Consider the following 12,610-nt stretch of genomic DNA (forward strand, 5'->3'; position numbering starts at 1 on the left):
ATAATATATATATATTTATGTATAATACTTATATATAAAGTTTTGATATATCTCACAATTCTAATAATTTTTTTCAATTAGAAATTAATGTCATTTAATATAATAATTTTTGTTTTTAAATATATTATATTATAAGACTTTTATCATATGTTATATATCTTAATCATTATATATATGTATGTATATTCACTTCTTAAATTTAGTTTGCTTTATCTAAGAATCATGTTACATAAAAATTAATAGATCATTAACTATAAAAATTTTAAGAAGAAATTAAAATTAAATAATTAAATATATTTTAAATTATTATGTCAAGTTATTATTTATAATATAAAGATGATTTATGATATTAATGTAATTGTTCAATATTTAAATATATTTAATTAAAACAATATTAACAATAGTACTTAAATACACAGTATTTCTTTGAGTCAAGTTAATATCTTGGACTTACAATTGTTAATTATCATTACACATCTCTTAATACCTCATTTTACATATTTCAAAGAATTGCATATAATTTCTAAACATGCAATGTTTCACAAAAGTGTAAATAGAAATCCATGACTTACTTTTCCTTGATTATTTAACTATGAACGGTAGTGAATACAATAAACATTATTCTATTTTAACACTATTCGAATAATCATTTAATAAACATTAAGTAGGAAAAAATGTTTAAGCAAAGACAATATCGAAATATATTGATTGGTGAAAGCAATTTTTTTCGTAACAACATGGGTGACATAATTTTGATAATTTAACTTTCTACTATTAATAAGAAGAGAATAAAATATTTCTTTGAAACGTTTCTTATCGAATATTAAAGATATGTAAGTTGAAATAACAAGTATCTAAAAGAAAAAAATCAAATACGATAAAATTTCAATTTACAACATTTAATTTGCATAATTAAAAAATTGTTTACTTATTTACCATCTTGAAATAAATCTCTTAATATAATAATATTTAAAATAAAAATACACAATAATATTTATTCTCTTATAATAAAACAATCGAACATACGATTAGATTGAATAATTTGAAGTCTAAACAAGTTGCATGATGTCTTCGAAGTTTCGCAATGTCTTATAATAGTTTTTCTATGAAGCATGCATAAATGGAAATAGAAGTAATTTATTGAGTTATTTTGAAAGTTGTTTTGATATTTTTTTATCTTTGTTTAATTACTGATATATAATATCGAATAATATGGATTCTAAATTCTGAATTATTCGAAGATCTATCTACCATGATTACATAAGCGGCGACATATAATCATTTCTTCTGAAAAAAAGTATAATACATAATTTAAATTCAATGTTGTATGTTGATTGCATAATAACTTCTAGTCATAATTTTTTATAAATTATAAATGATATCTTAATGATCAAAAAATCATGAAGAACTCCATTAAAAATCTATTCCTTAAAAATAAAAAGTTCAAAATGAATAGAATAATTTAATATATCTTTGTAATTTCATAATAAGTTTAATATGGACAACTATATTGTATACGATTACCATAATGGGCATCCATCATTCTTCTTTATTCCTGTCGCGTTTACTGCACAGATGTATCCACTTTCGATGGGTCTGAATACTAAATGAATTTTGCCGTGTCGAATCGAAGATCACTTTACGATCAACATGCGTGAGTTTGTTTTACAAAATCGATGGACTATTACGAATTTTGTCAAACAATGATCAACTTGTCCGACAACTTTTTTTAAAGATAATCGATCATTTATAAGATATTTTAACTCATTATATTATATTAATGACTTAATTAATTATTATTAATTTTTTATTTGAAAAATGACACTTATATAAATAACATTAAATTTATGTAATGAATACTGAAATATATGGAATGAATGATGAAATGTAATTGAGCTTATTCCATATTTATATCATAAAAAATATGGAAAAAAAATACAAATATTAAAAATTTAATAAAATTTAAAAAATTTTTATAATTTCTAAGAATATACATTTTTTGGAAATTTCTAATCTTGAGAATTTAGAAAATTATAATTTTGGGAATTTGGGAATTTCTAATCTTGGTAATTTAGGAATAATTCAAGAACCATGATTCAAACCATAAAATACAGGATTTGAAGAGAATTAGAAGATTTAAAATATCTACAAAATCCAGGTATCACGAATCCAAAGTCCAAGATCATATTTCATAATTTGAAAGAGTTTTTTTGTCCTGAATTTTTGAGCAATAAATTTTTAAGTTTCGAGTTTTGAGTTTATAAGATTTATAATTTGATCTTCACACAAAAAAAAAAAGAAAAATTCTTTGAATGAAAGATAATCGTTTATTTATTATTTAATTTATAAATTAAAAATATAATTTGCTATTAATCAGAATGATCAAAATTTCTTTATTAAAATAATTATATTATTAATACTTTTCTATTTAGATGTAGTAGAATTAAAACTGCAGACACTTTTAAAAGATGGAACAAGTACTTTCATGGATTTCGAATGGCTGGAACCAGAATTACCATCCTTCTTCGACGAAAAAAAATTTCTTCTCGGTCAGCAGATGTTTTATAACAACGCTTTCACCATGATGATTGCCAAACTATGTGGATTGTTATCTTTATTCGCTGTACCATCGATCAAGGACGTTTTAATGTTCACTGGACAAAGTGGTACACCATGCACCGCATTTCGCAGATATGTATCCACTATTTTGCACAATTGGATTTGGTATGGAAAAAGAGCCGGTATAGAAAAAGAGTAAGTAATAGTAAAATTTTTTTTTCAGAAATAATTTCAACAAAAGAGGATAACTTATTAAAAAACAAATATATAAGCCCAGACAAATGATATTTTATAAATATTTAGGAAAATAGCAAAAACACATCTGAGGTGAATCAAAATTCATTACAAATTTTTTCTTTTGTGATTTTAAATAACATAAAAATAAAATATTCTTTTTTTGGAAAATTTTTTTCAATTATTAATATCTTTTATCGAAAATAAATATGTTTATCATTTAATTAATCAATAATTAACTAAAATATCTTGTAAATATGTATATTTAAGCTTAAAAATACATAGAATTTGTATAAAAATTCATCCATCCGAAAATGGCCAAAAAAAAAAATTAAAAAATTCTTAAAAAAAGATAATAAATCTTCTTCGTTGAATCAGTAGCTTACTAATCCAATTTCTTGGAAGCGTGTATGAAGCTGAAAGTGTTAAGAATAATATTTCCTTCAAATTAATTTTTATTGTTAATATTTACGTTACAAAGCATCTTTATCACATATCTCTATTTATCATTATATTTATCTCTATTTATCATTTATCATATATCTCTATTTATCATTTAAAATTTAAAATGGAATTTACATTAGGCAGATTTAACACGCGTCAAGAAAATTTGATTTTTTTTACGAATTCTATCCAAATATCCTGCACACGATGAAAATATGTTTGGAAAGATCGACAGAGAAACATCATTGGTATTCGAGGAAACGGGCGCATGCACCGGTATTTTAATCGATTTATCTTGCCGAATATAATCCTGTATAAATGATCAGACAGAATAATTTCGTATCTGGGAAAATCCAAAATGCCATTGACGACAAGTGTATTATAAATATTTTTATATATATAACACAATTTTATTTAAATAAAAAATATTATTATAAATAAAAAATTTTAACATAAAAATATTATTTTTATATTCTATTTAAAATAGAAAAATTAATTGTAGTTATAATTTTATATTTTTCTGAGCTTCCAAATAATTTACATTCGTTTATAAGTATTTTATAAAAATTATTTAAAATTATTTGAACATTTAAATTCGAATATCTTGTAAATACTGTAAAATAAATCAAATGTGAATCTTGAATTTATTTAAAGCAAGATGTGTAAGATTATTTTCTTTTTTATCTTTTACAGGTTTCTCGAGTCGTTGAAAATTGTGCGAAAAAAACACTGCGTAGCGTTTCGAAGAAGCTCAGAAGCAGGGCTGAACAGAGTCTCGCAACTGGATATGGCATTGGCTCAATTTGGATTCATGGGTTTCACCCTTTTGGGCGGTGACTATCTTGGGGTGAATAACAATTTCGAGGAATTAGAAGGACTGATTCACTTCTGGCGAGTCATTGGCAGTATGTTGGGCATGGAAGACAAGTTTGTACATTGTATAAGCTTTTGACAAAAACTTTTCTTTTTTTTTAATTTATACACCAATTGTCGAAAATTATTTTATAAAAAATCATTTTATTAATTTGAAAAATTCTAATTTAATATTAATCAGTATATTTTATATAAGTTTTATAGATATTAGATAGATTAATTTTATAGTTTAATACTTTGAATACTTTTAATTTTAATAATTTTTATAATAAAAGTTAGTAAACAATTTTAAAAAGATTAAAATAGAAAAATAAAATTTTATGTATATAAAATAATATAATAAATAATTAAATATATTTTATACAGATACAATATATGCACTGGAAGCGTTGAAGAAACACTTGCTCTTTGTAGACGACTTCTAGACGAAGTTTTTCTTCCATCACTCGCTTCTAGTGGTAAAGATTTCGAGGAAATGAGTCGTGTTTTAATCAAATCTCTATGGTCCGTGAATCCTTATTTAGATTCAACCGCTTTCGTCCAATTCACTTTTATTTTTGCATCAAGTATCGCTACGAATAATAATCATTCGTTAAAAATAGGTAAATTTTATGATAAAAGTATTAATGATTATTTAAACAACAATTTAAATAAAACTTATATATTTTCAGCTCCATCAACCATGTCGTGGTATAGTAGATTTATATTGAATCTTCAGTTATTTACACACAAATATCTGCTACCATCTTCCTATTGGTGGTCCAGATTCTTCAGGGCGTTCTTCAATAGTCAAATGCGATTAGCAATTTATTTGACGGAAAATTTACCATTTCTGGCTTTCTGGAACTATGGTATAAAACATTCTTACGTCGATATATACAAATATCACGTCAATATCCGAGCTTAAACCGCAAACGAATAATTGAAGAAGATGTCTTCCTTAAAATGTACCTAAAATGTACATAATTTGAAATGATTAACGCATAAAGCGTAAACTGTTCTTATTATAATCAGTAAGATACATATCAAAATATATTCTGTAAATGTTTAAACTATAAGTTAATAACTTAAGTCGATTTTAAATTCGATTTAGAAAATAAGGATTATCATTATAATAGTTTTATGTTAATTATTGTACCTGCAATGACAAGAAAATTCGTACTTAGAGAATAATTTGTAAAGCTATATTTAAAATTATGTATTGACTAAATGTAAATATAGATATATTTGTACATACGTATAATATACGTGGTAAATACAATCTCAGACTAAAACTATAACTATCTATTTTCCCGCTAATAAGTTCAAATAAAATGATGAATTCAAGATTTGGGACAAGGATACATGTGAAATTAGTTTCAAATCAAAGACAATGACCCATCGAGCGTGCACCATTCTCGCTTATGCGAAAACCTTAAAAACTGTGTAATTTTTCCACGCAACGTTTCGTAATTTTAGTCAAGTCTGCCTTATCTCTCGCACCATGGCGTCTGGTGAGTGTTTCTCTTTCAGATGAATCTACAATACTTATCGTACGAATCGTAAACCTGTCGTTCGACCCATGTTTTTATTTATTCACTCGAAACAAGTCGCGTCGAGACTTTCGTTTTTTCGTTTACTTTTCTTGAAGATAAATTCCTCGTGAATATACATATATATATCTAAGTAAAAAATTGTTAATCGAATCTAAGATCGGTATATCTTTTTAAGACCCGAGTTGCAATAATAGAGTTTATATGTGTCCAAAGTCAATTAACCTTGAATACCATATTGCGTACACGACACTGTGACTGCGATAAACATATTACACACATAACTATAAAACAGATTTAATCTCGTCGGACAAAATACACAAATTTTAACGTTACGATCGAACGTCATGTTTTAATTTAATACGTTTTTGTAAAAATCGTAAAATTTCTGCACAGATAGAAAGTTAGAACCCGCTGTACATACAAATTTGTGATCGCAATTCGAATAATTGCACCTCAATCTCAGAAAATTATGTTTTTTCTTCGGTAACTTCCGGTCAGTATCATTCTCGATAAACATGCACAACGGTACAACAACGACATCGCATGTCACTGGCAATTTTACAGCGCTTTATTATTTGCAAAATTCAAAGATGAAAAAATAATTTGCGTATTTCTTACCGGCTATTTAACGAACAGTTTTTTTCTTATTCGAACGATGATATAAATGAAATATCTATTATTTTCTTTATTGTTGATGTTATGCAGGAAAATAAAAATTTTTTTTTTCAAAATTTTGATATTTTACAAATAGTAAATTAATCAACAATGTTGCTTCATTTTGATATAAACTGGTGATTCTAGAAGATATTTACAGGTAAACCAACGAAGATCCAGTGAATGAAAAGCGTGGAATAATACGGGAAGATTCGTTGAATGTCGAGTAACGAGGGCAGCCGAAAAAGCAACATAGTATTTAAGAAAAATGCAAGAGTTCCGTGCAACTGTGGATGGGAGGTGAGATTCGGTTATGGTGTCGCCGTTACTCTGGCCATCTTCGAGGCAAAACGGTTTTTCATGTTGATCCTGGAGATATTCGCCGAATGGCAGATCATTCGATTCGCGGGTGGTCTGCGACCAGTCGTATTTACCTTGACGAACGTCAGCTTGGGTCTGCCGACTGCTCTGATCACGGTCCGTAATATACGGAAGTGAGTACACGATTAAATTTATTCCCGTATTATAAATTCAATATGTTTGAAATTTCAAAGTTAAACGAAAAGCGTAATAAAGATGAATCCTCTAATAAAATCCGTGCATTGCATATTTTCTTTTATTTGTTTAACATTTTTATTTGTAATTATTGTATATCTATTATTACATCACACACACAAAACGATAATCATCAATTATTCCTTGTTTGTTGAATTTCTCCAATCATACTCATCCACTTGTTTTTCTCGTTTAGACGAAAGGTGCCACATTGTTGCGCGAAAAAAAGACGAACACTGCAATGCCTGCTTATAGTGATTGCGATATGCGCCATAATGAACGCTGCCACCATAGTCTCCATAGGATATCACATAAGCGTCAGGCAGGAGACATTGATCGATATTTTCAACAATTCGATGCACTTGTACGCGAGTACAGCATCGCACAAGTACGCGATCGACGAGATACAGTTCATCTTTCAGTGCTGCGGCCATTCCTCTTACGCAGATTGGTTCCTCTTTGACTGGCAGGTGAATCCACCATTCAAAAAGGGTAACTCGAAACACGGTATAGCAAGTGTGAACAAAAAATATATACAGAATATTTAAAATGCAATGTGATATCAAAAATGTAATTCGTTGATCAGGGTGTGGATTATGCCTCGCGAGAGGAAATGGCAATTCACAGTCCGATATCCGACGAAGAATATAGGGATAAAAGTGTCCCGTTTAGCTGCTGCAATTTACATGCAATGTCACCGTGCGAGCACACGCAAATATCGGAAAACGATATCAGAACTATAAACATGAATGGTTGTGTCGAAGTCATGAGTCCTGTTATTCTCAGGATCGTGATCGTGGCCTATGTCATGACCAGCACATTGGTGATCATTCAGTTTTTTTTAGCTTTTTTAATCTCAAAGGTGATTTTAATTACCCTATAAATTCTTATCTCTCTTTCTCTCTCTATCATTATCTCTTCTCCTATAAAATTTTAATAAGAAATTCCGAATATCCGATGAAAATTTATTTATTCGTCTTAATGAGATAAAATATATATATATATATATAAAAAAACCAAAGTAGACTGTCATTGACGAAATGCAAATAGATTTTCTTGATTAAATTTTCGACCTTTCCTTATAGATGATACGGAAACTTTTATGCGGAACGTGTCGCATGTATCGTTTTCCCAAGTCCTTTGCCAATGAGTCTACCAGCGCGTCGTTGGATAGCTCAAGGTGATCATTCGTAATTTGTTTTTCAAGATGAAAATATATCGCGGTCGTAAATTGTTCAATAATTTCAATCGAATCGTTAAATTTCAATTAAGAACGAGTTACAATTTATCGATAAACGACCAGCGTCGCGTCGTTTCCGCGGATCCCAGTGTGGTCCACGGATAAGATAATTCTAGAATCGACACATCTTCGGCGTTTAACATGACAAATGAGACCTCTTATCTCCCCACTTTCAGTTCAGAGACAGAGAGACGCTCAAGCACATCCTCTTCGAACTGGGAATCACGGCATGCGAAGAAACGCGATAAACGTAAACGAATCGATAAACAAGTGTCGACAAAAAGCATTTCTTTTAAACGTAAAGACAGCTTTAAAAGGGATTTGAACACTTCTTCTTCACCGTTCGATTCTTCGCCAAAAAGTGGGAAACGTTCTACTCGTTTTAGTAAGATTTTCGGTGCCGCCAGGATCAAACCGAGCGCTCACGAGCAACACACGATATCCAAAAAACGAATGTACGACGATGAAACGCGTTGACAAATTTACTATTCGCATGTTTATCCCATCCATGTAAATCATCTCGCGTCACAAAGGATGTTTTACGACCATTTAGATGGATTTAAAAAAAAAAAAAAAAAAAAAAGCATTAACATATACGCGAAACACGCTCGAGTTCTCGAACAAAGAAGAAGTTCAAGAACAAAGAATCGAGAAGATAAGTGTAAAGATCGTTTCTTGGAGGAACAGCTGGCAAATATTGTAAGAGAGAGACTTGATCTTGCAGGTAAAAGCTTAACTTTGAAGAATATTCGAAGGCTCGAGGGAATTGGAGAGGAGAGATGAGATTTTTTTTTTCCGTGGGAACACCTTCTGAAAAGAAACGCAAAAAAACATGACATGTGATAAAGGTGTGGAGGTGACGTTAAGACAAGGCTAACTAAGCGTCTTTGATAATAATGAAACACAAATTATAATGATCAGAGAAGTTAGCGAGGGAAAACCGCGTTCGTAGTGGGGATCGACAAATCTTCCGTTTAGTAATTCAAGATCGTCCACTGGAGTGCAGTACGACTCAAAGCACTGTGGAAGACGCATTGATAACCTAAGTTGCATATAAGGCAAAATATTCCTTCGTATCTTTATCGAAACGACTTGTCGCAGGTTTGTAAAGTTCTGTCTCGCAGATTTTACAGATGTAGTATTTAACATAAGCTATAGTTTGGTAAGACGTAGGCAATATTATATAAGTGTATGGTTAGACTATGAATAATGTAAATGTATAAAGTTATCGCTATCGCTACGGAGAATCGTATCGATTTTTGAAATTTTTGAAATCAATCTGAAATCGTTACACATAAACATTCTCAAAACTAATATTGTTTTCGCATTTCTGCGATAAAAAATTAAATCGAGTTTATCATTTCTGAAATGCATTGGATTAATAAAAATCTTTTATTCTAAATCTTAATATTTGAAATATAATCTACGTGCAAAATAATAATACTTCCTAATGTAAATGAAAGTATCAAAATATATGTATTTTACGACATTAAGATGTAAATAACATTATAAATATTCGAATAAAAGTCAAAAATCTTAATTTTATTCGTTTCTTCTTCATATAAGCGCGCGAAATTGCTAACGCTCCCCACTCTTTCTCATACATGTGATCGGTAAATTTCGTAAACATTCGTGCGTTGTACTTCGGTCCCCACTACTAATGATCGTGAGTCTTCGTTCTCTTCGGGTTCGTTCGGATTACCAAGCGCGCGTTCGCTTAGTTCACTTAGTTCAGTCGAGAAGCGTTTGCGTGTCAGTAGACATCGTACTTGTTGCGATCTTTGTTAATAATCGCCATTCTGTCGATATCATAGCATGTGCCCACCAGTTCACAGTCACGTATACGTTTACCTGCCGCATCACCAGCCCCACAATAAACTCGTCTCTTACGGCTACCGTTAGGGTTGCCGTGACATCATATCTAGTTGTGTCCTTTCCTCTTAGAAAAAACCGGTAACGCCATTGTAAGGTCTGCAAGTTTTCCTTTCGTCCTCTCGTTGAAGAATGTATATTCAGCTGTAGCTTAAACGAAGAATCTCTATTGGTGTGCAGTGATAGTATGATTTTTTTTTGGATATTTTAGTGAATTCGGAATCGCGGTTGTATTAGGTGGGTGAGTTCGCACGTGGTAAATGGCAGTGTGCACAAGCATTACAACCTCAAGCCATATATTTTCCGTCCATAGTGGTGCTATTTGATCGAACGTAAACGACAAAGATCGAGAAAAAGAAAAAGAAATAATACGAAAAAACAACACGCGCGAAAAAGAAGCAATCGAGTGAACGGAACAGAAAGATCGGGGACAAGATACGAAATTGCGAGAGCAGCCGAAGTCTGTGTAACGAAGAAGGAAAAACCGAGAAAGAAGATAGACAAAGACAGCAATAGAAATCTCATTTCGACGAGTAACTAGCCACAAGCAAGATGAGCTGCTGCACGAGTGCTCCGATTGTAACCCAAACCTGTGAGACTCTTCTGAGCAAGTGTGAAATCCCGATCATCGACCTCGCTCATATGGGTAAGTTTTCACTATTTTATTCAAAATTTGTATAAATCGTTGAATATTACCGAATAATCGACGCTGTGAATTAAATTGTAAAGTGCAAAGAAGAAAAGAAAAAGATGTCACAAATCGTAAGATGTCGCATTTAATATCATAGGTCAACTTGACGAAATTAACTGTATTACAAAATTGACATAGCTTAAAATTAACCGCGATGCATAGGCACGTGGCAATACGCGAAGAGATATATACACGATATCCTAACGTTCTTAATGACTGACCGTTCCACTCGATATGATGACTTCACGCGAAAGTTCATGGTTATATCGATCATCGATCACTCGATTGTACATGTAAAGAAAAAGAATTGACTATAAAATATAAAATATAAAAAGATATTCTTTTTTTTCTAACCAGAGAGAACAAGTTTTTTAAATACCAACACAAAGAAACAATCTACACTATACTTCTATTGTAACAGTCGATTTCGTACCGAATGATATTCTATATATACGTGTACTTTTCTAAATATATACTGGTAGGATACAAAATCGTTGGCCTTTCGTATGTATTTTTAAACCAACTGTTTTATCACGTGGAAAACGTGATCGTGTTGTGCGCGAGTGTTGTTTGGAGAATTCGGTATAAGGAATTTTAAAGTTTCAGAGGGTGACGCTTTTACGGTTGCTTGGCAACGAGGCCAGGCAACTGGCCAGACAGACAAGCAAACCAACAGAAACAGCTTGGCTGTTCACAGTCAGAGGCACCTACCTCGGGCCCAACGATCCGTTGAAGTCAGAGCCCGTCTCACAAAGAAGGGCCCCTCCCTTGGCGCCCTCCTCGATTCATATAGGGTGTTCTGTAATGTATCTATTCATAGTTATTTTTACAACAAAAATTCATCATAATATTAAGAATATTTTTTATAATTCTTTATATATCATTTATTATCTGGAAAAAATTTTCTGGTTTTAATTTCGTTTTTTTACTATTATATTTTTAATATTATAGGAAATTCATTTAAATATAAAAGTAATACTTAAATATATTGTAATGTTATAATAATGACAATAAATAAATTAAATCGATTGTAATATCAATCGAATCTTTTTTTTTTCTGCTTTTATCTGTTTAATTGATTATAAGTACAATAAATAGAAAGAAATAAACTTTATTTATATAGCTTTAATAATTTAGATACAAAAGATATTCTTTATTATTTATAAATCACTTCGTATCATCTGTAATCGAATTGTTATTATTTCTTTATAATGTTTTGATTCCTTTATACTCGAGAATTGAAAACGAATAGTCAAACAGTTCAATAGCAGCTCGGGTGTTCAAACAAGTCATTCAGTTGCTAATATTGATAAACCACATTGGCACTTGTGCAATGATTCTATTGACAAATACAATATTGACAGTATTAGAATTACAATTATTCATTGTGATTAGATTCTTTAAAATATTTTAAACAATACTTAACATTATAACGAAAATATTATTTTTAATATTTAATTGATTTTTATATAGCGTGAAATCTTTAAACTTATATAGTTATCAATTGCAGATATTGATCGTTGATCAGTATAAAAATATATGAATTCTCGTACAACTTTAATAAAACATATTGATCATATATTTAGATGAAAAAATAGCAATGTTTACACCCCTTATGAAATGTTCCATCGTTTCATTTTTCTCTACATATTTCGGTTCAATTCAACCGTTTCTTTCGTTTTTATCCACATATATATATTCGATGCTGGGTGACAGGCCAACGACTCGCGTATTCGCGTACAGTATTATTACTATATTAGCATCGTCTTAAAGAGACATGGTATCGTTCAAAAATGTTAAAATCACAATCAATACGGAAATATCATTGCAACGATAACATTAGTCATCGATTATGTAAATAATGTGAGTAAAGTTAATTAAAATTCCTGATATATACCTCCTTAGTCATCATTGATTTCTTTATGTCAGGTGTATATATATATATATATATAT

The 12,610-nt window shown here is 30.2% G+C and overlaps 3 protein-coding genes across 5 annotated transcripts in view; all 3 read left to right on the forward strand.

Annotated features, from left to right (window-relative positions):
• LOC102679375 overlaps positions 1-5,346 on the forward strand; it is a 7,363-nt gene extending 2,017 nt beyond the window's left edge. For all 3 annotated transcript variants that reach the window (XM_006616446.2, XM_006616445.2, XM_031510859.1), the window contains 4 exons: positions 2,433-2,754; positions 3,931-4,164; positions 4,477-4,712; positions 4,782-5,346. In XM_006616446.2, the coding sequence (XP_006616509.1) occupies positions 2,486-2,754; positions 3,931-4,164; positions 4,477-4,712; positions 4,782-5,017 (975 nt within the window). In that variant the 5' untranslated portion in view covers positions 2,433-2,485 and the 3' untranslated portion in view covers positions 5,018-5,346. The remainder of the gene's footprint in view (positions 1-2,432; positions 2,755-3,930; positions 4,165-4,476; positions 4,713-4,781) is intronic.
• Positions 5,347-7,129: 1,783 nt separating this feature from the next.
• On the forward strand, positions 7,130-10,302 carry LOC102679251 (peripherin-2-like). The gene is made up of 3 exons (XM_031510863.1): positions 7,130-7,324; positions 7,441-7,677; positions 10,204-10,302. Exons 1-3 carry the CDS (start codon positions 7,130-7,132, stop codon positions 10,300-10,302), a joined length of 531 nt encoding a protein of 176 aa, XP_031366723.1.
• The window catches only part of LOC102679020 (UPF0676 protein C1494.01), a 22,136-nt gene continuing 18,582 nt past the window's right edge, over positions 9,057-12,610 (forward strand). The window contains exons 1-2 of the mRNA XM_006616442.2: positions 9,057-9,195; positions 10,178-10,612. Of these exons, the coding sequence (XP_006616505.1) occupies positions 10,519-10,612 (94 nt within the window). The 5' untranslated portion in view covers positions 9,057-9,195; positions 10,178-10,518. The remainder of the gene's footprint in view (positions 9,196-10,177; positions 10,613-12,610) is intronic.

This window comes from Apis dorsata, unplaced genomic scaffold, assembly GCF_000469605.1.
Source record: "Apis dorsata unplaced genomic scaffold, Apis dorsata 1.3 scaffold_265, whole genome shotgun sequence".
In the NCBI taxonomy this organism is placed as follows: Eukaryota; Metazoa; Arthropoda; class Insecta; order Hymenoptera; family Apidae; genus Apis; species Apis dorsata.